General features: G+C 46.2%; 1 protein-coding gene across 1 annotated transcript in view; it reads left to right on the top strand.

Annotated features, from left to right (window-relative positions):
• The first annotated feature begins 10,653 nt into the window (after positions 1–10,653).
• tnfrsf19 (tumor necrosis factor receptor superfamily, member 19) overlaps positions 10,654–27,500 on the top strand; it is a 29,315-nt gene continuing 12,468 nt past the window's right edge. Inside the window, exons 1-5 of the mRNA XM_062552690.1 lie at positions 10,654–11,213; positions 12,714–12,808; positions 14,095–14,205; positions 22,665–22,843; positions 24,166–24,251. Coding sequence (XP_062408674.1) covers positions 12,734–12,808; positions 14,095–14,205; positions 22,665–22,843; positions 24,166–24,251 — 451 coding nt within the window. The 5' untranslated portion in view covers positions 10,654–11,213; positions 12,714–12,733. The remainder of the gene's footprint in view (positions 11,214–12,713; positions 12,809–14,094; positions 14,206–22,664; positions 22,844–24,165; positions 24,252–27,500) is intronic.

The following is a 27,500-nucleotide window of genomic DNA, read 5'->3' as shown; positions in this document are numbered from 1 at the left end:
AATGGAGGGTGCATAAAACCCCATATGAGAGGCACCCCAAGTGCATCTCTCTTAGATTTGCAGGCTAACCCCTCAAACACTAACCCCCAGCCTGAAAAATCCACAAAAATGTGAGAGGGAGTGAGGCTTCACCCAAAGCCATACACTCCCATACACATGGAAGATGCCCACCAGCCCAAAGTCAAGCATTCCCATTCCTACTGAAGACGCCCAACGGCCCAAAGCCACACATTCCTGTGTGTATGGAGGACGCTGGAACAGTGCCAGCACTAACTGGTATACCTGAGGTAACGATCCCATAAAGCACAGGAATCAGAGCCAAGGCACATGCTGCCCATGGGCAACTACGGCCATATTTGGGCTGCAGATGGTTTTCCGTACCACTGATGGACGTTAAGACTCTAAAAGGTGCATTCGGGGATTTTACGCGATTTCAAGCCCTTAACATTTTCTGTCACTTTCAGCAATCATCTCCTCACGATCGATCGCCAGCAGCCCATTCCGTGATTACTCTGTAAAAAAAAAGAAAGAAAGAAAAAAAGTCTCTGGAGGCAGCCAAGGCTCTGAACACTGGGAGCAAGAGGGGCCGCCTGTCCCCCAAAGAAAAACTAAATTTCTCTGGAAATTCTCTTTGGAATTTCTCTGGGAATACTGACGGTTGGGGTGAGGTACCTCTCTGACGCGTTCCGTTTGGAGGTTAAAATATCATGTATGTGTTTTTACACAAAGACATCTGCTAATAAATCTAAATATCAACATAAACACAAACAAACATCACTTTCTGCTCAATCCCTGACTGGACATTTAAAGCGTGACAATGTTCATCTGAAATGGGTTATTACTGGGTGGAGTAAATATAAAGTTAGGCTCATACATATGTTATACATGTTACACATGTTACAATATTCTGTCTACATATCCTTGCCCTATACTGACACACTGAAAAAACCTTAGGTTTGTGAAATAGTATGTAGGTTCATTTCTTTGTATGGATAAAATGTCAAATGTAGAATTACTCTTCACTCAAATGCTCTGTATACCAGCTTTGCTTTCAAATATGTTTTGTAAGTTTCTCAGTACTAATATCATTGTGTGCCAAATACCTTAACCTGAAAATTAAAATGAAGGACATACTGTATCTACAGCTAAGCTTTCCTTTCAGACTACAGCCAGGGACAGCCTGGAGAGAGAGAGAGAGAGAGAGAGAGAGAGAGAGAGAGAGAGAGAGAGAGAGAGAGGGAGAAAGAGAGAGACGGGGGAGAGAGACAAACAGGGAGAGAGAGAAAGAGGGAGAAAGAGAGAGGGAGGAGAGAGAGAGATAGAGAGCAAGAGAGAAAGATAGGAGATCCAACTCGGGTTATTTTCTGTGCCTGACTTCAGGGTGTGTGTGTGTGTACGAGGCATCCCACCTGCCCCCTTCCCTCAACCCCTCTCCCCCGTGCCACGACCCAGTAGGGTCAGCAGAGGGAACGGTGGGGGCACCAAGCGAGCATGACTCAGGCTGGAGCAGCAGACGCTAACGCTAATGATATGAGAGGAGCAATGGGAATGCGTCTGGCTCATGCGTCTGGGTTCTTCTGTTTCCTCCACAGAAACCCAAAGCAGGCTGATCGATTCGGTCCATTATTAAAAGCTTTTCCCGTAGTTTCTTCACATTATCCACAGTTTTGGTTTCTTTTCTACTAAACGTTTATGCTTATCCTTAGCTAATTGTTGTCCTTTATTTGCACTAAAGACTATAGAAATGGTCAAACAGTATTCAAACAGTCTTGTGTATACACTGACAGAACAAAAAAAATCTAATTATTAAAGTAACTATAAAAATAAGGTCTATGTATCTGTGCTTGAAATCTTAAATCCCGGCTTTGGCACCAACTCCATTTGTGACTCACCACACACTCGTACCCTCCTGCTGCTCAACAACAACAGAACAGTGCTACATCTCAAACACGGCTTTGTTGGGGCACGAGTCACTACGCCAGTGACAATATTGTGGTCGAACAGCTGTAGACAAGCTCTCAGCTGAGGGCCTGCTTGGAGAGTGGCATTTGCATCTATGGGAAAAACATGGAGTCTGTCTGTCTCAAACAAGGTCCTCGATTATGCTTCAATCTAACTGCCTATATCACCTATTCTATTGGAGTAGGCCGCAGTAGACTCAAAGCCGATAAGAGAATAGAGAAGGCACTGTACTCTGAAATTCCCTCACCTGAAATAATCTCAATTCCCAAGTGTAAGTACACATACAGTATGAGCAGGTATAGCCAACCAGTCAGTGGCAGTTTTTTAGTTTCAGTCAATGAGTAGCCTACATGTGCTCTTAAGTTTCACTGCGATCATACAGTATAAGCTGCATTTCCATTTGATTGTGTTGTCTTTATTTTATTCAATAAAAGAATCTAAAACACTAAAGGGACACATTTCATACGGAGGCCTTTATCACACTTATACTACTACCCAACTGTCAAATAACATGTCAATATCTCTGTGTACAGTAGCTTACTTCTGCACTACGCTCATTATACAAACAACAGCAGAGGGCTGAAGACTTGTCACTTTTGATTCTGTATTAGGCTTCAACTTTGTTCGAAAACAAAAACAAGGCTGAAAAAAGTATATTACTGTAACAACAGTAAACTCTTCATCATCTATTAAACATCCTACTAAACAGCTGCAAAACACAGACCAAGCCAGGCCCCCCCACTTCTTGGAACGAAGCGTCACAGGACTAATGACTTCAACCCAATAGCACACCTCTCCTTCTCTATTAGGCCAACTATGTTTGAAGACATGTGACGGGAAGAACCCTAATTCGGCTTACAAACACAACAGCACAACAGAACGCCGCTGAACACCGCAAATGTGTCATGTCATGAGTTCTCACCCTCTTGGCCTGGCTGCAAATAGCGACACAATGGGCAACATTTTACCCAGGCCTGGCCACCACACAACTTCTAAATCACTTCGCCGTGGCAGATTATGCAGCCCCAATAAGCCCACAGAAGGTAGGGTCCAATGAGCTGTCGGTGTCCAAAATCAAGCCCTCTGCCCAGATATCACAATAAACAGAGAGGGAGAGAAGGGCAGACCATGGAGAAATAATTTGCTACAAACCAAAACAAGCTCTGGCGGCCATATTGGCAGCGCTCTGCAAACTGCTGTTACTAATTCTTGATCCTGTTTTTCCATTACTGTTGCGCAACCAATCAAGCAGGCTGGTTGCAGGTGATGCGTTCGAGACTCTATCCAGGAACAACACCCTGATGCTGGCGTAGCTCCTTGGATAAAAAAAAAGTCTCCTTCATGAACAAGTCAAAGTGTAAATGCACAAAGCCCTTTTGCTCCAGTGTCATAAAAGATGGAGGAGGACAGAAGGACTGACTGTCCATGTAGAAAATAACTGATACAAGGCCAGATCAAGTAAAAAGGTTTCAGTGAATGAAAGTGCACACACACCTACAGAAAGCTAAACAGGTGCTGGGTATAAGGCTGAGCCAACACATGAAAAAATAAAGAGATGCCCGCACACTGTTCAGTATGCTCCCAGAGTGGCTACAGCTTATTAAACTACTCTGGGAGTATAGAACAGTGTACGGGTGTCTCTTTATATTTCAAGTAAAAATGTTTGACACAGTGACAGCACACACTGATTCCAAATCGCTGCCCTCGGAACCACAGCCCCACTGCTCCCCATCAGCCGGCGGCACGAGTGCGGCGTCACCTACCGGCCTCCCATCATGCACCAGTCGCTGCTCCGACACAGGGAGGCCCGTCTCGTCGTGTAGCAGCTCCTTGATATGCCCGACAGCCGTGCCCCCGGTCACTTGGAAGACCCTGCGGCCCAGATACTCGTGACAGACCGCCACCCGTGGCAACCTGAGAAGCAAACACACACACACACACACGCAGCTCTGAGCGGAGCACTGGCGTTCTGGGTTGATCTGTCCAAGAGTGAACTTGTGGATTGCACCATGGACACAAAATACACTGAAAATGCAATTTACATGTCATGTTATGTTACATTATGTTATCTTATGTTACATTATCTTATGTTATGCTATGTTGTGCTGCGTTGTGTTGTGTTGTGTTGTGTTGTTCTGAGTTGTGTTGTGTTGTGCTGTGCTGTGTTGTAGTATAGTTCTATGTTGTTTTATGTTGTGTTGTGTTGTTTCTATGTTGTGTTGTGTTGTGTTATACGTAATGTGCACTCTTGTACTCTTCAGCCTATCCTCAAGAATAGGTTAGTTTGGCACAGTAAACACAGCTGTAAACCTTCCCATTCCTGTTCCACACCATTCTCTGTCATTTCCATCGCTATCGCAATGCATCTTTTAAATCATATTATTTCAATTAACCTACAATATGGCATTATAGTATGAGGCTATAGAGCTTCCAAAACTCTTTATAGTGTGATGCTGTGAATTTACAATGGTACAACGTGTCACATGCTGAGAACACAGTGCACGCTGAGAAGACAGTTTCTCATTCATTTTATTTGTGTCATATTTCTTGGTATTTGTTTACATCATGCCAGTCATATTTCCTGATGTCTGTTTACATGATACAACTGCATTCATTACAGTACCAGAGCAGTTTTTGCATACACACACACACACACACACACACACACACACACACACACACACACACCACACACACACACACACACACACACACACACACACACACACACACACACACACACACACACACACACACACACACACACACACACACACACACACACACACACACACACACACACACACACACACTAATGGCATAACAGTATCAGCACTGTCTCTATGACATATTTCCCTGGTCTGTGGCTTGAGGGCATTGGCTGATCAGCAAATAAAACACAGTAACCCTTTCTTCTCTAAACGAAAGAAATACTTCAGCGATGAGGTCCAGCTTTTAGCACAGTTATGGCACTTGGGAATTTAGGCTACTATCCTGTGCCAAAGAGTAAATCCGAATAGCCTAATGCTGCGCAAAACAAAACGCACACCGGCGAATTGTCCTGGTTATTTAATGCAGGTGACTTTTACAGCTAAAGCAATAGGCCATCTGAACTGAGCGCATTGTCCACAGTCACGGATGCCAATTGGGCTTTCCTATACAACGTAAAGCAATGTGCAGCACTTCACATGTGTCGTTTGGGGATGCCGAGTTATTAATCCAATAGAGTTTACACGAAAGAAACTGGAAATCAGCTCTAGAGTGCGTCTCTGTGCATCACGATTAAATAGCCAACGGATGGGCCACAGAGAGAAACGCGCTGTCGTCAGCGGGGTGTCCCAGTGTCCCACCATAATAGCCGGACCTTGACAGCGAACCCCCCTCAGCGCACTTGAAGGAAGGGCGGGGCTTTCTGAGAACACATGAAAACTGCATGACAGTCACTCGAAAACTATCTTAACTCGCTTTCCTGAATAACCACATCTCTATGTAAATGAACAATATCTATGTGTAGTCTCCAGTCACAGTAGTCTACTGTTTGAAAGATTTGGTCGTTGACAGCTGTAACGCACACAAACTAGACTTTCAGAGAGTTTCTGAGGGACACACACAATAGATGTCAGCATCACTGCTGATGTGAGATGTGTCCACACATTCACTGACATTTCATGTAAGTAACATGCGATAGTGTTGACAGTTCATTCGCTGAAGCTTGTGATGATTCAGGCCCCAATCATACTTCAAAATGGATTCCAAATGAACTAATGTAAACTTACCACAGATTTTCTTTGGCTGCCATCGCTCCTCGGCCGCTATCTCCCTATGTATCCACGCACAGCATTCATTCGTGTAGTTTCAACTGCATGAAGCGCAGGCAAACTCCACCCGGAAAATAGGCACCCTGGTGCACCATGCAAACCGTTATCTGCTAGGACGCTAACGGGTCCTGTTTCTCTTCATTTGCGTTTGGTTGTTCTTATTCACCTCCTGTGGATCTACGAGAATCAGCCCATGGCACCTCTGTAATAGGCTTTATTTGAAAGTATTTTCCTCCAAGACCCGCCTCCAACAATACTACTGCGGCTCTGCGAGTTATCCGCTGTATTCCGACTATCCAGTCAAGTGTTTTTGGACACTCCTCTGAAAGAAGTCCATCAGCTAGCTAGAGATTCAGATGATTTTGCTTGTTCCTGAAAGTGATAAAAATAGAACACAAGTTAGCAGCTACATTACGCTTTCCCCTCATGCTAATTCCTTCAAAGGTTATTTTGCGTCTAATGTATGCGTAGTCCACCCTACATGAAGTAGGCTATTTACTGCGGCTTCTTGGCGAATGGTAGGCTAAGGAACCGCAAAGGATGTTGGTACTTGTAGTAGATCGTACTACAGCATGTGCTAAATGCGGACGGGTACCACATATCCCAGCCACTGCCTACAATAGTCTTGCTTGCACCTGCTCAGTGGTCTGCACAAAACAACAACATTTATTTAATACATTTCGGGCGTAAACTCCACTATAGCTTAGGCCTACTTCTGTTCTTCTAACACTAAAACGGGGAAATAATCATTTAGGTGATTATTTCAAGATCCAGGCAGTCTAAATATATTTTGTTTTAAATATATTGAATCCTCCTCGCTGTTTCAAAGCTTAAATATTCGGATAGTCTAGGTTTACGCATGGTGTTAAATTAGGTTATGAACTATGGGGAATCACCTCTGTTTCATTCAGATATCTTCATGTGGTGCAGTTTGCCCGATGGAAGTGCAACGTTGGGGATGACATCATCTAACCCCAGTGAAGGATATTCAGCTCCTTATTGGTACAGACACTTTAGTTCCTAGAGGCCAACATTCAGATAATTTACTGTTAGACGAATATGATAGGCGCCAACAAATACAAATCTATTAACCTGATATTAGTTCGACAATCTTCCGCCTAAAAAATCCCCCTAGTCACGTCCGTTCATGCATTGTAGAACAGGCAACGTGCTGTAACAACAGATGCCGCAGTAAATCGATAGCGATGCTCTCACCGTAGCAACTTGCCTGCGTCTGTGGCGAGTCATCCCTGGTGAAGTAAAGGGCCTCTCCTCTCACCCCCTTCGCACCTTGTGGATCATGCGACACCACTTGATATTAGAGGAGAGACGGGGCTTCCGAGGGCTTTAAGCCTGAAATGCGCCTTGAGTGTTAAGTCTGCCTGAGTCTAGGAGGTCAAAAACGTAATTATGATTGATGAATTGGCGCGTTCTGCCCCGGCATCTCCGAACAAGTTCAAGACTGCGGGCACCATCGCGGTAGTACGCCTGCTGCCTTAAAGCTGCAGCAGAGTGTGCACTCGGCACCCTGTGGACTGTCACGATTACACACACAGCATACTCTGCTTGGTAAATAAGCATTTTAAACAGCGCAATGTTTCTTTTTGTCCTTGAGATGAGCTGTAGGCTACTCCTTTCGAATGAAAAAGCTGTCGGCTACTTTAACTACACTTTACTTGTGTTAGACTATGTTGAATAGGGGCAATTATTGTGGGGGGGGGGGGGGGGGGGGGGTTGTTACACTGGTTAGTTTGTTCAATAAAAATCGTCCCAACTTTCATTCCCATCGTTTTGGATTATACAAAGTTGTTTACAGGGGGGTGTTGCCCTGTCAGTATAGTCCATAGGGACTCACTTTTTAAGCTCTGGAGCTGGTAACCTTGGAGATGGAGTTAGTCCTCAGGGCTTTGAGATGAATAACTGTAGCCTTTCATAAGAGTCTGGGTGAAATACCAAAGTTTAATTTTGTGCACTTCAAAAAATACTACTCAAAATAACCTAAATTAACTGGCAAGATTTGCCATTAGAACAAAAATATTTTTTTGTTCTACTAAATCAAGTGCAAATGTCTTGTAAGCAAATAATAGAACAAAACAATAAGCATAATGGTTTTCCCCAATTGTAAATCAGTTTTTTGCTCAGGGAAAACATTGCTCATTCAAAAGATGAAGAGTTCAGATGCAAAAACCATCAATCTTCACAAAAGTGAAACATGTGCACTATTGTCAATCTCAGGTAATTTCTATTAAACTGCCATTTGGTTGTGTTTAATTAGATACAAATAAATCAGATAAAATAAATCAACACAACCCAACAACAGTTTGACTGATAGGAAGTATACATCAAATATTTCTGTAAATTAATTTGCATATGAACCCTTCATATAGGTAAAATATGGAAACTTATTCATGGTCAACCAAGTTATTGCCTTGTATCCATACTAAACAACAAAACAGTTAGTTCTTTGATCAAACCTCATCAGTAGTTCGCAGATCCATATGCACAGAATCTTACCCTTAACATCCAAGCCAAGCCCCATTCAGAGGTATCTGGCACATCCTCAGTGGATAGATGGACATAGCCTATGTCCATGACCGGCATATAACACACAGTACACAGCTGACATGAAAGGGTATTGTTGTTGCTTTCAAGACTGTTTTCTCTGCTGTTTAATCTCAATTGAATGTGATAGTATTTCATTTAACCAGGATAACATTGTGGTATGGTCGTTAATTTGATTCCAGGTTTTATGAGTAGATGTATGTATTGTATTAGACATTTATTTTAAGTTCAATAATCTTTCAAACGATTCTACCTATAATTTGATAGCTCTTTTTGCACTCATAAATCCAATAGACACAATATTTGTCTTGTCTAATGTGAGATGTGGTAACATTTTACATCAAACACCCTCTCTCTCTCTCTCTCTTCCTTCTCCAGGTAAATTATTAATGAGGTTAGGCTACTCATCAGGTGTAGAGGGGATGTACAGTATAGTGACCACTCATTATTAAACAGATGCAACAGTTCCTCGTTGCTATATGAATGTCACACCTGAATTCATATAGCATATAGCATGTGCTACTGTTTAATGCAATAACACATGCATGACACCAGGGGGATATATCAGATTAAACCTCCCTTTCTGTTTGCATTTGACTGCCTGGTAGAATCACATGCTTAGTTTGTGGTAGCCTATATCGTACGTTTACCTTCTTATGACATGCATAGGTCAATTCAGTGCACCCGATTGCGTCTAAGAAGACTAATAACTGAATATATTACAGGAATTCCTCTCTGTGGTCTATCCAGCTCTTCTCACAAGACAGCATGTAAGAGCCATACTTCAGTGTCAGGGGGATCATGACCAAGTCTCATAAGCCAAGGATCTGTCAAATCATGATGTGTTGATTATATTCTCTCTTCTCTGCAGCAGCCTTATCTGCATGATGATTGAGCTACTGGCTTTCATTCCATTTCTGTGTAACCTGCAGTAGCATTGTCTGTTCACAGAGAAAGTTGTGATCTGGCTGGGCTCTCTGTCGGCTAGAGATGGCACCTCCATAACACAACCAGATGCAAGCTTGCTTCCCCATCCCTGCTGTACGCCAGCTGATGACAAACAAAACAATACACACCTGTAGATTTAGCAAACAAAACATGGATAGATGAAAGCAAAATGCAGCTGAAATACCATTTGATGACCACCCTTTGTATTTTGCAGAATATTAATTACACATTTGACCATTATCATTTTATAGTCTTAGAGCAAAAAGTGAAACTCTAAAGTTGAATATGTTATGCAAGTCACAGTCAAGAGTTGAAGAGACATCAAAAATATCTAGGCTTACACTATAATTAAATTATTTTCAATTATTTATATAAAGCGTCTGACAAATCCCATAACCATAACCATATTTCTGAGATTGCTGCATTAAATGTAAGACATTGTTTCACATAGGATTTTGCATCCCTATCAGAGCATATGGGCAATTCTTGTCTGGGACCGCTAGGTGGCAACATCGGACAATCATTTGGCGCACGGTCTCTCAGGATAAAAAGTCAAGTGTAGGCTAATATGTGTATGAAATAGAAGAGCTACAACTGTCAATAAGGTTATAGTAGACTATAGGCAACCCACTCAAACCCCGTTGGTTACATATTGATTAACAATCAATCGACATGATTACTTTCACTGTAAGCCTGCCAACTGAATTATTAGACTAATTTAATTGTTTACTGTATTGTAAAAAATGTATTGTATTGCAATTCATGAATCAACTGCATGTTCATCGGAGTTTCATTTTAAAGTCTGCTAGTGTTGGCCAGAAGTTGCAACTTGTATACTCAGGGTTTGGGCTTAATGCTGTTACAAACCACAGCCTACTACGACCCCACTGAGAATATTCCACCCATAGGGCACAAGTCCACTGATTCAAGGCTACCGAAATAGACATGTCTGGACACGCTCTGCATGATTTTTCACGATTAGGCCTATAGCGCGAATATTAAATAGGCCTAATTCAAAAGCGTCATGGAATATCAAAATACGTCGTTAATAAACTATCATACGTGTGCACAGTGTTTGTGTCTTTCTCGCGTACAAAAAGTTATACATGATTGATTTACATTTATTCAACTTCACCTATAAATGTGCGTAGGCCTTGTTCTAATTTGCTTAATATTCTGAAAACACATGTAGCCCAATGCAATGACTACCTTCCGCAGATCATATTCTAAGGACTTGCACTAGCACTGATAAAACTGAAACAAAGTTTCTCTCCAAGGTTGCAGACAGCCGTTTCATCCAATCCCGGGGCATGGAGTGACGTAGAGGCGTCTGCTGCTGGTTGAAAGATGAAAGGCTGTTCAGGGGGAAGCGCTGGGCGTTCAACCGCGGCTCCACGAGCTCGCATCAAACAGCGGGCCTCCCAAACGCAGCAAACAGCCCGGGGAACACTAAGGAGCGGGCGATGGTGGAAGTAAGGCGGACCTTTTTCCTGTTGAACGGAGCACTGAACATCAATCGGCCAATTTGACTGCAGATCTCGCGTGTGTTAGAGCAAAACCGACTGCAAAAGAAACATTCATTTAAACAACTGTATTACTTTTTGGCTTAACCAGTTTTTTTTTGTGACGAGAGTGTTGGCGAACTTGACTGCGCTTTGATGTAGAGACCTACATGCGGATCGGAGATCAGATTACAAGCGTGAGATCGCAGCCATCCCTGCCTTTGATCTCGGCGCTGACTTTGTCCTCATTTTTAGGGGATTGTCCAGAGCTGCACAGACCGATAAATTGGACGGACGGCAAGTGAAACGACTCTGCGGGGCGATGCGGGAATAAACAAAGAGGACTTTGAAGATAAACAAAAAACGTTTATATTTAGAGAGGAGGTCAAAAGAGAGAGGTCCGGGCTTCTAAAACAAACCGGTAAGACAAGAACCCCTACAATAGTCCCTGAGTTTGACAGTTGTCATGACTTACTGATTTGAAGTATGCTCTGAAAATGCATGTCTCTAAAGATCTAGTTTATGCTGCAATGCTGTGCTGTTAAATCACATTGTTTAAGTTGATAAACACTCCCCTGAAATAGCTCTCATACCACACATTTCAAGCGAAAGTTGGTCTCGAAAGTTTTGCACAATCATATTTCTATGAGCTCTACATTTTCTATGCTAAATCGGGCTACTTCGTTTGGCAACTTCATTGGATTTGATAATTATTAATTGCACTTGTGAACACTCCTGTTTTATGTTAGCCTGGTTGTAAGTGTCAACTGATAGACACTCAAATGTTCTGTTTTCATCTGAAATTGGGTATCGTAGATTATTGTAAACAAACACTATTATGGGCGTTTTAGCGCAGTCGATTTGTGCAAACCAGTACGCACCAGGGTTCTATACAATAGTTACGCGTAAATTATAACTGAACAACATTATGAAGTTACGTCAAGCTACTGTGTGGCGGTACGGATCGGTTGACATTTAAACGCAAAGACTCGATGACTGCTGAGAGGACATGTAGAAACAATATCAAGTCGTTAACTTCGCCTTTGAAGTGCCGGGCCAGCAACAAGTATGCACTGAAAAAAAAAACTTGAAAAGCGATACAGTTCCAAACCAACTTTGCATCTGAATTGTCTGCGCTGCAAGTAAATTACGCGGATTCTTACTCAGAACAGTTTGAGAACAACAGGCTTTGTTGGCAAAATGGGCTTAATTAAAATGGGCTGCTGCTGAGATGGAAAGGGCTCGTCAGCCTCTTTAAAGATTACGATCTGGATAAGGCATAGGTTTTTCCTCTGACTGCGTAATGGTCCACTTAAAGAGTGAGGTAAGCTAATAATGACATGTAGATGGACTAACCTTTTCGGTGAGAGAGAGTTCAAATCCATTCCATGAACATAATTGCTACCTCCAGCAAAAGTCAGCCACATAACGCACGGAAACCCATTGACAGAGACGGGGCTAGGCCTACGTAACAAGCAATAAGTTGGCTATTCAGTTGACCACATGCGAGTTTAGACGAAATGACTTCTGCAGATGGCATGGCAGGTTAAATAGAGAATATGTCATGAAGCGATGAACATACTTATATTGTCAGACAGATTATGTTATAGATAGCAATAAGTCTATGAAATCATAATAAAAACATTATATTTTATTGTGCTGTGTGCCCATATTTAATTTTCTTCGGAAATATCCTTTAGTATTTTATGGAGCAACTGTTAAGAGTGTGCTTACCAACCCCAGAGCCCATATACACACAACTGGATATTTCCCTAAAAGCAGCAAGAAGATCATTGTTGTCAAATCAAAATGTTTATATACTAAAGATTTTCAAATGCTTTTTGTTTGCCGGTGTAAGACTTTTGTCTGTGTGTGTGTGTGTGTGTGTGTGTGTGTGTGTGTGTGTGTGTTTGATTTGCAGCCAGAGAGGGGTCAGTCCAGATGGCTGCTTCCCTCGGCCAACACACCTGGCTCCTGATCCTGAAGCTGCTGCTGCTGCTGCTGCATTCCTCTACGGTGAGTTCCCCTCCGCGGCACACACACACTCATGAAGAGGATCGTCCACACACACTCATGAAGAGGATCGTCCACACACACTCACAAAGAGGGTCGTCCACGCACTGAAGTGTGCGGCCCCCAACCATGAGAAAATAAATACTCTTCATCAGGCAAAACAGGGCCAATATACTACTCTTCTTCATCAGACAAAACAGGGCCAATATGCTACTCTTCTTCATACAAAACAGGGCCAATATACTACTCTTCATCAGGCAGAACAGGGCCAATATACTACTCTTCATCACAGGGCCAATATACTACTCCTCATCAGGCAAAACAGGGCCAATATACTACTCTTCATCAGGCAGAACAGGGCCAATATACTACTCTTCATCAGGCAAAACAGGGCCAATATACTACTCTTCATCAGGCAGAACAGGGCCAATATACTACTCTTCATCAGGCAAAACAGGGCCAATATACTACTCTTCATCAGGCACAACAGGGCCAATATAATACTCTTCATCAGGCAAAACAGGGACAATATACTACTCTTCATTAGACAAAACAGGGCCAATATACTACTCTTCATCAGGCAAAACAGGGCCAATATACTACTCTTCATCAGGCACAACAGGGCCAATATAATACTCTTCATCAGGCAAAACAGGGACAATATACTACTCTTCATTAGACAAAACAGGGCCAATATACTACTCTTCATCAGGCAAAACAGGGCCAATATACTACTCTTCATCAGGCAGAACAGGGCCAATATACTACTCTTCATCAGACAAAACAGGGCCAATATACTACTCTTCATCAGGCAAAAGGGCCAATATACTACTCTTCATCATACAAAACAGGGCCAATATACTACTCTTCATCAGGCAAAACAGGCCAGTATACTACTCTTCATCAGGCAAAACAGGGCCAATTTAATACACAGGGCGACGTTGGTATGGCTCGTGGAGGGGAGAGGAGAGAGTTGGGGGACATATATCTGTGTATCGGACATATATCGGTGTTTGTGAACTTGGTTGGCTGGTATGCGTGCGTGTGTGTGTCTGCATGTGTTTCTATGTTGAGTGTGTGTGTGTGTGTGTGTGTGTGTGTGTGTGTGTGTGTGTGTGTGTGTGTGTGTGTGTGTGTGCGTGTGTGTGTGTGTGGTGTGTGTGTTGGCCCAGTGTGCTTATGTTCTGCGTGTCCATCCGTACCCTCTGGAACGGATCCAGATTGATCTGTGCAGCGATGAAACGCAGGAATGCCACACCATAGCTGATGAGACTTTATGACCCTCTCAGGTTCCCGTACTGACAGAGGAGACGCGGGAGTGCAGAGAACAGGAGTACAAGGATCGCCTCGGCAACTGTATGCCCTGCAAGCAGTGTGACGCCGGAGAAGAACTGTCCAAGGTCTGGCCATCAGTCCCTTACTCTCTCTCTCTCTCTCACACACACACACACACACACACACACACACACACACACACACACACACACACACACACACACACACACACACACACACATACACACACACACACACACACACACACACACACACACACACACACACACAGATACACACACACACACACACACACACACACACGCACACACACACAGATATACACTGCAGTTCTCACTTTCTTTCTCACTCTCTCTCACACACATGTAGACACACTCTCTCTCTACATTACTTCACCTTTAGAACACAACACACACACGAGATACATTAAGCCCAACTGATTTTGGAAGAGCATAACAGATGAAGACCATGGCCGGGTTTCCCAAAATCGTTAAGAAGCTCTTAAGTCCTAAGAACTTCTTAGGAGCGTTCTTAGAACATTCTTACAACGCTCCTAAGAAGTTCTTAGCACTTGAGAGCTTCTTAACAATTTTGGGAAACCCGGCCCAGAGCTAAACAGAGACTCTAACCTTAGCTTGGTCACATCTCTGATGAAAGAGGGTTATTGTGAAACACCACAAATGCCACACGTGAACAAGTGAATTACTCACACTGTAGTGTTGCTTCATTGTGCTGTGCACTGTGCAGTGGTGGTGTCATTTAACTTTAGCGGATCACCACTTTAAAGCGACTGGGTTATTAACTATCTATGACAGACAGAGTTTGTTTTCCTGGGTCTTGGCTCCATTAGTTCTGGGTTGAGCAACAGGCCGATTAGCCCACTTTCAGCTGCCTGTGGTGTGTGACGCCCCGTGGCGATATATTCTTGTTCTGGTCCGTTTGTTTGGCTCGGTCGGCCCTTTTTTCTCGGGGACTCTTGCAATGCGTTTGGTGTTGTTGTGCTTGTTTGGACCGCGCCGCTCTGTGTCCCGCGTTTGTTTGGCTTCGATTGGCTCACACGCACCGAGCAGATGGAGTGGAACTCCGCCGAGACCGCTCGTCGCCCCCGGAGACGAGAAAAGGCCGGCTAACGAGACGGCTCCGCAATAGTTCAGACCCGATAGGGATCGGTGGGAACGTTTGATGTTCTGTTTATTTCCAACGCGGCCTCCTTCTTTCCAGCCCCCCCCCCCCCCCCCCCCAGCCAAAGGGGGCAGAAAAAAGCTCTACAGGCTAATAAATTAACTGCTGCTGCCTCTTCAGGATTAAAAAAGAGAAAAAAAAATTCCCAAATATTTCTGACTTCCTCCCTGAACAAGATAAGGCCTATTTGAGAGCCAAAAAAAAGACAGCGCTGGCGAAAGAGCAGCAGCTTTGTTCTTAAAACACAATAGATGCCGATGTTTGGAAGGGCTTGTCTGGCCCGATTATTAACGACTTCCCTTCTTTCACAAGCAGAAAAAACCTCTTAAGTTGCCGTGTCTCGGTGGCAGTTGTCTGGCCGTGCTTTGATCACTTAGACCTTCACCCTCCGACCCTCCGCTATGCAACATGACCCCCCCCCAACACAAATCACCGCCCCCACTACACCCCCCCCCCCCCCCCCCCCCCACACACACACACCTCCTTATCCCCCAATTCCCATCTCTAAATTCCATGTTCATGATATTGTCTCCCTAGTGAGGAGCACATGTCTGTAGGCTGCGGTTTCACTTTATGACGCCTTCCTCCTCCAGCTGGAGTGCTCTTTCGAGGGTACTTCCCAGAGCCTGATTTGAGAAACATGCTGCCCATTAAGGCCACATACATCCATCCATGCTGTTCAGGTGAGCTAGCTGTAGGCAAGGAAGGGATGGTGTGTGTGTGTGTGTATGTGTGTGTGTGTGTGTGTGTTAGGGGGCAGGGGGGGTGGGGGGGGGGGGTGTTGGCTGTGATCGGTGCTAAAAGCTGGCAAACATGTGTTGAGCACATGTGCCTCCATTAGGCCTTTGGTAGGCTGCCTTTTATCTTAGTGCACACTACACGCTCTTATGGACGCTACGCTCCACTCGTCTTATAGGGAGGGAGGGAGGGAGGGAGGGGGGAGAGAGGGAGGGAGGGAGGGAGGGAGGGAGAGAGGGAGGGAGGGAGCGCTCTCCTTCACCCCCCTCCTCTACTCTTTTGTGTTCTCTCGGTCAATGAATACTGAAAGGCCTGAAGTCATGGTCAATAATTGGCTTCCTTTAACATTGAAGTGTTTGTGCGAGGAGCAAACACGAGGGAGGAAAAGAGAGAAGAGAAGGGAGGACAAGAGAAGACAAAGGAAGAAGAAAAGAGAAGAGAAGAGAAGAGGGGGAAAGAGAAGAGAGGAGAAAACCGTCGGCAGTGAGACATTAGGGATGTCTGTTTCCTCCACAGTGGCCTGTCAAAGACCCCCCCCCCCACACACACACACACACACCGCCACTTCCGATCAAAAGCCCCCCCCCCCCCCCCCACACACACACACATCAACAGTTGAAAAAAAGGCATTTACTAGATAGTGGAGGCATTTGGTTTGTATGAAAGGAAGCCCTGCTTTGACTAATCCTTATCTCTCTCCGCAAACCTACAGCAGAAGAGTCTAGAAAATACTCTGTGTGTGACTCACTCGCCCCAGCAGGCCTGCTCGTACTGCACAGATATGGACTCTGGGGTGCAGAGAGAGAGAGAGAGAGAGAGAGAGAGAGTGTGTGTGTGTGTGTGTGTGTGTGTGTGTCGGACACCCAGACAAGTAAAGGAGCTGTTAGGGTACAAATTAGGTATGCATTGGTGGAAAATACAGAACACACACACACATACACACACACACACACACACACACACACACATGTGAAGACAAAGGCTTATGCAAACACACACTCATACACACAAAAATGTACACAACCACACACACACACACATACTCTCTCTCTCTCTCTCTCACACACACACACACACACACACACACACACACACACACACACACACACACACACACACATACACACACACACCCATGTAATTACGTCTGTAATAATTGCCTTGACGTGTTTCAGTGGATGTGTGATTTACGTTTTGGGTGCTAGTGTGATGGCAACATGCCGAGAGGTGTGTGTGTGTGTGTGTGTGTGTGTGTGTTTTCTTCGTCATTGAACGATGACCTGGAAGATGGTGTGCACCTGTGGGGGGAAACCGCAAGTTGACCCTGCTTGTCTCTGGGTGTTATGGCTGTCTTAAATCACTCACTCGCCCCCAGATTTGCAGATTAATCTTACATCACAAAAGGGCTTTCATAAACAACCCTGGGAATGGTATTACTATCTTGTTTAAATGTAATTCAGATGTGTGTGTGTGTGTGTGTGTGTGTGTGTGTGTGTGTGTGTGTGTGTGTGTGTGTGTGTGTGTGTGAGGGAGAGGCTCAAGCTCTAGATATTCCATCTCTTAACCATTATCGAGGGTCAAGGCTAAACCTCTGCAAAAATGAAAACACATCTCAAATGACAACAGCACATAATCCCTTCATACCTGACTATCTGCCATTCTTATACAACTTGTTTGGGATTTAAAACGCTCGGTTTCTGATACCTTAAGTAAGCAAAGCAAACCTGTATTAATCCTTAATATAAGCACAACATTGTTGTTGTGAGGTTGTTTGGCTTCTGTATGGTTAATGCGTTTGAAGTGTTTGGCTAATGTTAGGCTATTAAAGTGTTTCAGAGGCGTTTGGCTAACATTGTATCTGAGTGAGTGTATTTGAGCCATTTGACTAACGTTATTGAAGTGTTTCTGAGGAGTTTGGCTAATGCTATTGAACTGTTCTGAGGAGTTTGGCTAACGTTATTGAAGCGTTTCTGAGGAGTTTGGCTAATGCTGTTGAAGCGTTCTGAGGTGTTTGGATCTAAGAAGTGCTGGAGGCAGGACCCACATCGTCCCTCAGTCCCATCTGAAAACAGAGGTGCTGGGAATATGTTCGTAGTTAATGTGTGTGCAAGTAAACACTTGAACACACAACCCTTTCACTCATGTACTAACACACACACACACACACACACACACACACACACACAAACACACCACTTATTCTGACTTTGAACTTTTTCGGAAGTTATTTAGACGCATAATCTTTTGTGCATGAGGAACACAAACACACTCACTCACGCACACATACACACACACGCACAGGAACGGAAATGATCCAGATCTGATTCGCTGTGATCCCAGACCCCCTCCGGGCCAGATGCGGCCCTAATCCGCGTCGTGTCCCCGCGGCAGCCGTTCCCAGGGCCGCCCCGTCGTGGGGAGTCCGGGGCTAATCTCGGAGACTGCGGAGTGTGTCTGAACACGCCAGAGTGTTATCTCGCCCCGCGCTGTCCTCTCCTTACCCTGCCGCTGTTATGCTTGGCTTTCCCACTAAAAAGCCCATCTGCAGATCGTACGGCGAGAGAGGACAGAAAACAACCCAAACACCGCGGGGGGTGTGCGACGTGCGCCGATGTCTGAGCTTGCTCCGACGGAGTCGAGATCGCTGTCGCCGGGCCGATAGGCCGCCTTATCCGACCCCACGGAGCTCATTGAGCTGAGGTCGACTAGAACGCCTCCTCTGAGGGGAGCACAAAGCCTGCGCTAGGCTGAGGAGTCCAGACAATAGCAGAGGTCAAGAGATATCGTTTTTCAGAGGACGTCACGTTAGTGTGTCATTGCAGATCTCACATACAGTACTGTGTCCTATCCGCTGTCTCAAAGGAAGCTATTCGTACTGTAGTTTGGGAGATACATAATGACAGAATCCCACTGAGCATGCGTTTGTCTGGTATACGCACACACACACACACACACACACACACACACACACACTTCTGCCCTAATCTGCACTTTATGATCTCTTCCTCTCCTTGTATCTTTTCCTTTTCTGGTTTTGTTCTTTCTTTCTTTCTTTCTTTCAACTTCAACTTTTCAAACTTTCTTTTATCCTCTCTTCGCTCTCCTTCATACGTATCTCCTGCCTTTCTAGTCCTCGACCATCCCTTGCCTCTGGGGTTGCTGCTCCTACCTCTTCTCTTCTCTTCTTTTCTCTCATCCCTCCTTTTTTCTTCTCTCCTCTTCTATGGTTGTCTCATTTCCTTCCCCTCTTCTTTGTCGTCTTCCATTGGCCTGTCTTTTCTCTCCACTCCTCTCCTCTCTTCTCCTCTCATCTCCTCTCCTCTCCTCCCTTCTCCCTCTCTCTTCTCCTCTCCTCTATTCTTCTCTCCTCCCTTCTCCCCTCCTCTACTCTCCTCCTCTTTTCACCCTTCTCCTCTTCTCTTCTTCTTCCTTTCTTTTTTTCTCCGTCATTCCAACTCCTACTTAACCACACAAAAACTTGGAACACTTACAAACATTTAGACTTCACCACGGTGTATTAATCACAGACATTGCGTGCGCACACACACACACACACACACACACACACACACACACACACACACACACACACACACACAGTATTGTCTTTCAAGCACTGACTCTGTCATAAGCTCTCACCCACCAGGCCAACATCACGACATCTTAGCTCAGACAATCCAACAGTGCCCTGAATGTGTGTGTATGTGTATATATGTGTGTGTGTGTGTGTGTGTGTGTGTGTGTGTGTACATGCATCTGTCAGTGTGTGGGTGTATGTGTGCATGTGTGTGTGAGTGTGTATGCCCAGGCTGTGAAACAGTACCCAGGCGTGGAGAGAGGCGTCCTGTTTGAAGCTGACCTTCACACTAATGATATATGAGCTCCCATAATCCATCTGTGCGGCGGCGCTGGAATGCACCGCGGTAACGGCTCTCGCACGGTGGCGACGACGGCAGCAGCTGCACCAGACAATACACCGATGTGATGTCATTCCTCTGCGTTCACTCCATCTCTCTTTCTCTTTCTCTCTCTCTTTTTCTGTCTCTCACCCTCTTTTTCTGTCTGAGTCTGTCTTTCTCTGTCTGTCTCAGACGGTCTCTTTCTTTGTTTCCTCTCTCTCTGTCCCTCTCTCTTCCTCTCTATGTCTGAGTCTGTTTGTCTCTCTCTCCCTCTCTCTCTCTCTCTCTCTCTCTCTTTCATTCTCTCTCTCTTTCTGTCTTTCCCCTGTCTCACACTCTCTCTGTGTACACCCCCCCCCCCTCATCTCTCCCACCATGTCTTTCTCTCTGTTTTTCTCTTAGATCATATCTACATGATCACAAGAAGTTCTGCTCCATGAAATGTCTGCATTTTTCCATAAATTAGATTATTTGATGATATGGGAAAATGTCTGGTTGCATGGCTGCGGTGTGTGTCACCCGTTCCAGTGGAGTTCTGAGGTATTATTAAGTTGAATCAGTTCCAGACATAGAGACCTCACGAGAGAGAGAGCCTTCCTCAAGGGTGTACCCCATTTTTGGAACATGTTCAACAAATTTTCTGTTGTCCTGGACTGGCGGAGGCTTGGTTCGCGGGGTATGATTACATATCGCTGACAGACGAGCATTGTTAACATCTAATTCCATATCCCATTTCTTACACAAAAGGCCGCAGCCTTCTGGAATCTTCTCAGCTTTTTTCTTCCTCTCTGTGTGAGCACCTGAGCGGTGTCGAGAACGCCATCTCGTTTTTCCGCCAGGTCGCTGACACTTTACCCTCGCCCCCTGGCCATCGTAGCGAGCGAGAGAGGAAACTGATCCCAGACCTGTGTTGTGTTGTGTTGTGTTGTGTTGGCACTGTAAGCACCACAGTGGGTTGAGACGGAGTGCATCTCTTTAAGGGAAATATCTCCGTGTTGAGGGAACAATACGTTGGGTGTTGTCCTCCATTGTCTGAGGATCGGAGGGGATTCAGAGCGAGCCTGAACTTGATATCACGGCTACCTCAGCCACCGGCGGCGCAGAGTGTCTGTACACCGTCTACCCAGGGTGCATTGCTGCAGGGCTGTTGGCTGAGAAGCCGCCTTTTTGTGGGTTTTGAACTGAGATAAAGCAGCCACTGGTGTGCTGACGTGCATCGTGCATTATCACGACTTATGAAGCAAAATAGATGGCTAATCTCTGTCAAAGGAACCAAAACATACAAACCTTTCACCATAAAGTGCTCACATAGTGTGAGGAGCCTACAGGTTTCAGGTCTGTATTGGAGTGAGAGGGGGGCAGTATTTCATCTGAAAAGAGTGAGGTCTATTTATTCAGATAGTTTTGGGGGTATTTGGACCTCTTGAGGTGCACACATTCCAAAGTAAAAGGGGATAAAAAAAACACAACCCTTCTAGGGGTAGTTTGATGTTCTCAGTCTCTCTCTCTCTCTCTTCTTGAGCTTCTCAAAGCTTTTACCCCCCGTGTGGATGAGTCTTTGCATCTGCACGCCCGCTCTCTGAAAAGCTGCGCTGCTCTGGACGGGCTGACTTAGCGGGGAGAAAGAGGGCCGGGGGGGTGGGGGTGGGGGGGGCTGGGGTAGAAAGGAGCCGGCCAATAAACTGGCAATGAGGCGACAATGGGCATCATGGAGGGCCTTTCTCATTCTAATGCCACGCCGTCTCCCAGGGCCTGAGCGGAAGGCGACACATTGACCCCGCAGGAGTCACGGAGAGAGATTATTGCCCGTGTACGATGGACTCGCCGAGAGAAAAGACCGGCCTTTGTCTCCTGCGGACACACACATACACACACACACACACACACACACACACACTCCAGGGATCATTATTTTTACACAGCTCTCTTGTTAGTCCACACTGGCACTCTTCAGAGCCCTCCTTCTAGCCCCCTCTCCTTTCCCCTCTTTCTCTCTCTCCCTCCCTTTCTCTCTAATTTCCCTCCCTACTTCTCTCACTCCTTCATGCCTTCATTTGTTCTCTCTCTCCGCTCATTCTCTCATTCCCTCCTCTTCATGCCCTCTCTCCCTTTTTCATTGCTCACTCCTTTTCTTTCCTCTCGTCCTAATGCCTTAATTCGTTCTTCTCTCTCTCCCTCTGTGAGCCCCACCCCCTCTCTCCTCTACCTCTCTCTCCCTATGCACTCTGTGTCTCTCTCTCCTCATGTGATTTCTCTGCCCCCTCTCTTTCTTTCCCTCTCTCCCTAGGTGACCCCCCCCTCTCTCTCTCTCTCTCTCCTCTGCCTCTCTCTCTCCCTCTCTCTCTCTCTCTCTCCTCATGTGATTTCTCTGCCCCCTCTCTTTCTTTCCCTCTCTCCCTAGGTGACCCCCCCCTCTCTCTCTCTCTCTCTCTCTCTCTCCTCTGCCTCTCTGTCTCTCTATCTTTCTCCCTCTCCATGTGATTTCTCTGCCCCCCCCCTCCCCTCTCTCTCTTTCCCTCTCTCTCCCTAGTTGACCCCCCCCCTCTCTCTCTCTCTCTCTCTCTCCTCTGCCTCTCTATCTTTCTCCCTCTCCATGTGATTTCTCTGCCCCCCTCCCCTCTCTCTCTTTCCCTCTCTCTCCCTAGTTGACCCCCCCCCCCCCCCCCCCCATCTCTCTCTCTCTCTCCCTCTCTGCGAGTCTCTCTGTGGCTGAGTGGTTGGGTATCTTGTGCTAATCCCTGCAGGAATGTGGCTTTGGTTACGGAGAGGATGCCCAGTGCGTGCCCTGCAGGCCCAGCCGCTTCAAAGAGCAGCGCAGCCTGCACAAGTGCAAGGCCTGCCTGGACTGCGGCCTCATCAACCGCTTTCAGACCGGCAACTGCTCCGCCACCAGCAACGCCGTCTGTGGAGACTGCCTGCCAGGGTGGGTAGTGCCCCTCACACACACACACACACACACGGGCACGCACACACACACACAGGCACACACACACACACACACACACACACACACACACACACACACACACAAGACAAGCAGGAAGATAATTTAGGGCAGTAGTTCTACTCAAACTAGGCTTACTTGTGCACGTAGGCTATGGAAGATTGATCAAATCTAACAAGTAGGAAAGTTTAAGCGGATGGCGTGAAAGTGAAAGTAAACATTCGAAAAGCCACCAAAAGTTAAGGTTGCTTTTGATGTAGTACAAAGACGCAAAACTGGTGGTCTAATTAGCGATTTTGTTGTCTTTGAATGATTCTCTTATAGATGCATTTAACAGCAAATCGCATTTAACACCTGCTTTTACAAGGCGGAAATATTTAGGCGCAAAATAGACGTGCGCTTTCATGGGCAGTTTTAGTACATACAGGGGAATACATAATTAGGCGCATTTAACGCTTCTCCTCCCATCTTTTTACACGAACCTCCTACTATCAGCTGACACTCCCATAAATCCATATGCATGAGACGGAAAAGCGCAATTTGCCATTTTCAGCTCCCGCGACAGGCAGTCTGCGCCTTCACGTCATTGCGGCCCGTTAATACATACCTCGCCATCTTTCTATGCGCACGTTGCGAAACAAATACGCCTGAAGTGGGCGCAAAAGCGTTAGTACATCTGCCCCTCAGAGTCCTTGGGATGAAAGTCTGAAACAGGAGTCTAATTTAACTGGAGAAACACACTAATCAGTTTCAGCTTGGATTTCAACTTTAGATTGAACACCAGAACAGTTTGAACAGTTTTTGTCAGCTGTACAGGGACTGGGTAGTGTTAGCATTGAAAAAAACCCAGCAAAAACACCAACACACTGAACCTTATGGCTTGTACTCTGCCATTCATATACTGTAACTTAACCAGAAAAGCACTCAGAGAGCTCAGACCTCCGCCAAGTGAAAACATAACCACCTCCTGGATCCAGATGGTGACACGGATCTCTACTAACGGTTTCTTCCTTGGGTCATTTCAGACCTTCCCTGAACATTTCATCGAAATCCATTCATAACTGTTTGAGTTATCTTGCGAACAAACAGACAAACAAACAAACAGACAGACAGACAGACAGACAAATGATCAAACTTCGATGAAAACATAACCTTCTTGACGGAGGTAATATGATTGTTATATATTGTATCAACTCTGTGTTGTCACTGTTCCACTGAGTAACTTTATGCAGTATCATTCTGAGTACCAGAGAGAGTGTGTTGATCTCATCTAGATCTGTGTGCGGCTCTGTCATTTTCAGGTTCTACAGGAAGACCAAACTCAGTGGGTTTTTGGACATGGAGTGCATTCAGTGTGGCGACCCCCCTCCTCCCTACGAACCACATTGTAAGTCCATCTCTCTCTCTCTCTCTCTCTCTCTCTCTCTCTCTCTCTCTCTCTCTCTCTCTCTCACACACACACACACACAAACACACACACACGCACACACAACAGTGCTCCATTTTAGCCACACTGTTACTAAAAGCCCCCCTTGGTAGGATTAGCTATGTTTCCCCCTCTACTGGAGAAAATGTGCATGCTAGCTCTTATTAACTGTGGACAGAAGTAATGCTGAAGCACATGGATTTGTCTACAAGCTAGCGAAATGGTTAGCATAAGTTCAGGAGAGCAGTGTGGGTGTTATAAGGTAAGAAATACGATTTAAAACGAGTTTCCTGTTTCTCACTTCTCTTACCGGGACGGTAAGTTCCAATGCTGCAAGGTTGGGTTTCGGCCTGGGGACACTAGGCGGGAAAGCCACCATTTTCACCGGAACGGATAAATTAATCATCCAAATGATTTCTAAATGTGTTTACTAAGTTGAAATAGTTGCCAAGTTCCCCTTTAATCTAACAAACACACAATTAGCCCACACATCCTACTCTGGAACTGACTACACACACACACACACATATACACACACACACACACACACACACAACCCCAAACTAGCATATCCCATAACCATTACATTTATTAGCAGAAGATTAAGTTTTAATAGACATTGTGAGTCAGTAACCCCACTACCCACACCCAGCCCCCGCAAGTAAAAACAACTGCACCCCATGGTTATGGCGCAGCAGACCCATGGTCCACACACACACACACACACACACACACACACACACACACACACACACACAGCGCACTCCAGTACAGGGAACACACACACGCACACAAGTACAGGGCGCACACACACGCACACACACATAGTGCACACACACACACATCAGTGCAGGGAACACACATGCGCACATGTGTAAAGTAAAGAGAGCACACACACACACACACACACACACACACACACACACACGCACGCACGCACACACACACACACACACACACACACACACACACACACACACACACACACACACACACACACACACACACACACACACACACACACACACACTCCAGTAGAGGCCAGGAAGTCTCCCTCTGGGCTTGGACACATGGGCATGGCCCTGCTGAGCTTTTACAGGCAAATAAATGCTTCACTTTACGAGCCAAGACACACAGCAGACTAGAGCAGAGCAGAGCACAGCCACGCCATCAGAACCTGCCAACGCATTCGCCCTGGCCGATCCATAGTCTACCATTAACTAGCCTCCTTTGTCCACCGCTCCATTAACCAGCCTAGTATGACCACCGCTCCATTAACTAGCCTCCTATGTCCACCGATCCATTAACTAGCCGCCTATGTCCACCGATCCATTAACCAGCCGCCTATGACCACCGATCCATTAACCAGCCTAGTATGACCACTGCTCCATTGACCAGCCTCAGATAGCCAAACTACTATTAACCAGCCTCAGATGACTACACTACCCATAATCCTCCTCTTATGGTCAACCTACCATTAATTATCCTCATATTGTAATCATGAATCATAAGACCACACCACCATAACACATACCGTATGACTACACTAACTGTTTACCATTTTCAACAACAAAAACAGCAACACTGCCTTTAACTCCTACGGTCACTCTACCATTATAACTTTCCTCATATTGACCACAGGAGACTGTGGGCGCTGGTTTGGCTGTGTGTGTGGTGGTCACCTTCACCACTGTTCCTCTGTCGGTAGTCTTCCTCAGCTGAAGGCTGAAGGCCACCGCACTGGGACGTGGTCAGTTGTGGTCTGCGGGGTTGCGTTGGCCTTCGATAGCAGGGCCTCCTGTGGTCTTGGCTGGCCACAGGCTGAACTGGTTGGACTCCCCCCCCCCCCCCCCCCCCCACATCAGTCTGGCAGCAAAGCAGGCAGGCAGAGCTGCTGTGAGCGCGTGATCGCAGGCCTCTGCAGAGAGAGAGAGAAAGGGAGAGAGAGAGAGAGAGAGAAGGAAAAAAGGTAGAGAGAGAGTCTCTCCTGAGCTTGTAACCCCAGCAGCCCTGCTCCAGGAGGGAGGGAGGGAGGGAAAGAGAGAGAGAGAGAGAGAGAGAGAGAGAGAAGGAGAGAGTCTCTCCTGAGCTTGTAACCCCAGCAGCCCTGCTCCAGGAGGGAGGGAGGGAGGGAAAGAGAGAGAGAGAGAGAGAGAGAGAGAGAGAGAAGGAGAGAGTCTCTCCTGAGCTTGTAACCGCAGCCCTGCTCCAGGAGGGAGGGAGGGAGGGAGGGAGAAGAGGCCAGCAGCGGTCAGGTAGGGAGCTCCTGTGATGGAGGAGGAGAGGTGGAGGTGTGTGGGGGCAATGAGCTCGTGATCGCTGTGACGGAGGAGGAGAGGTGGAGGTGTGTGGGGGCAATGAGCTTGTGATCGCTGGCGGCCCACGGTGGCAGGGAGGGGGCTTCTGCCCTCTTGGTAATTGAGTGAGACTTCCTGCAGGTTGGGCCGCCAGGAGCTGTTTCCCAGGAAAGTTTGGCAGAGCACATGACATGGGGGAGGAGAGGGGGGGGGGGGGGGTAGACAGAGCGGCGAGGGATGGGGGGGGGGGGGGGGGGTAAGGGGGGTAAATTAAAGAGAATGAGAGAGGAGGGGGGTGGGAGTGAGTAAAAAGTGGCAGACCAGAGAGAGAGAAGGATAGAGAGAGAGAGAGAGAAGGAGCTGGATAGAGGGAAAACGGGAGCTGATTAAATGAGTGAGGCAGGTAGAGGGAGAAAGAGAGAGAGAGGGGGTGAGACTGAGAAGGAGAAGTTGTGATTAATGAGAGAAATAGTGTGTGTGAGGGAAGAGAGAGGGTGAGAGAGAGAGAGAGGGATGAAGAAAGAGGGAGAGTAAAAAAGGTAGGCAGGGAGAAGGGGGAGATGATTGAATGAGTGGAGCAGAAAGAGAGAGGGACAGAGAGAGGGGTCAGTGAAAGAGAGAGGGAGAGAGAGGAGTGACTGAATGAAAGTGTGTTTGCGGAGGACGAGAGAGAGAGGACGTGCGGGTCAGGGCTCACACCGGTGTGTGAGGAGCAGGGGCAGGAGCCGCCGGCTTCTCGTCAGGGGAACCTCCGACCGCTTTTACATAACCACACCACTTCCTGTTAGCTTAGCGGCTGGCTTTATGTAACACTGTCAACCGCAGAGACACACACACACACACACACACTCAAACACACACACACACACACACAAACACACACACACACACACACACACACACCACTCACACT

Source organism: Sardina pilchardus, chromosome 13 (genome assembly GCF_963854185.1).
Source record: "Sardina pilchardus chromosome 13, fSarPil1.1, whole genome shotgun sequence".
Lineage (NCBI taxonomy): Eukaryota > Metazoa > Chordata > Actinopteri > Clupeiformes > Clupeidae > Sardina > Sardina pilchardus.
Note: the sequence above shows the minus strand (reverse complement) of the source record. Positions and strands in the feature narration are given on the sequence as shown.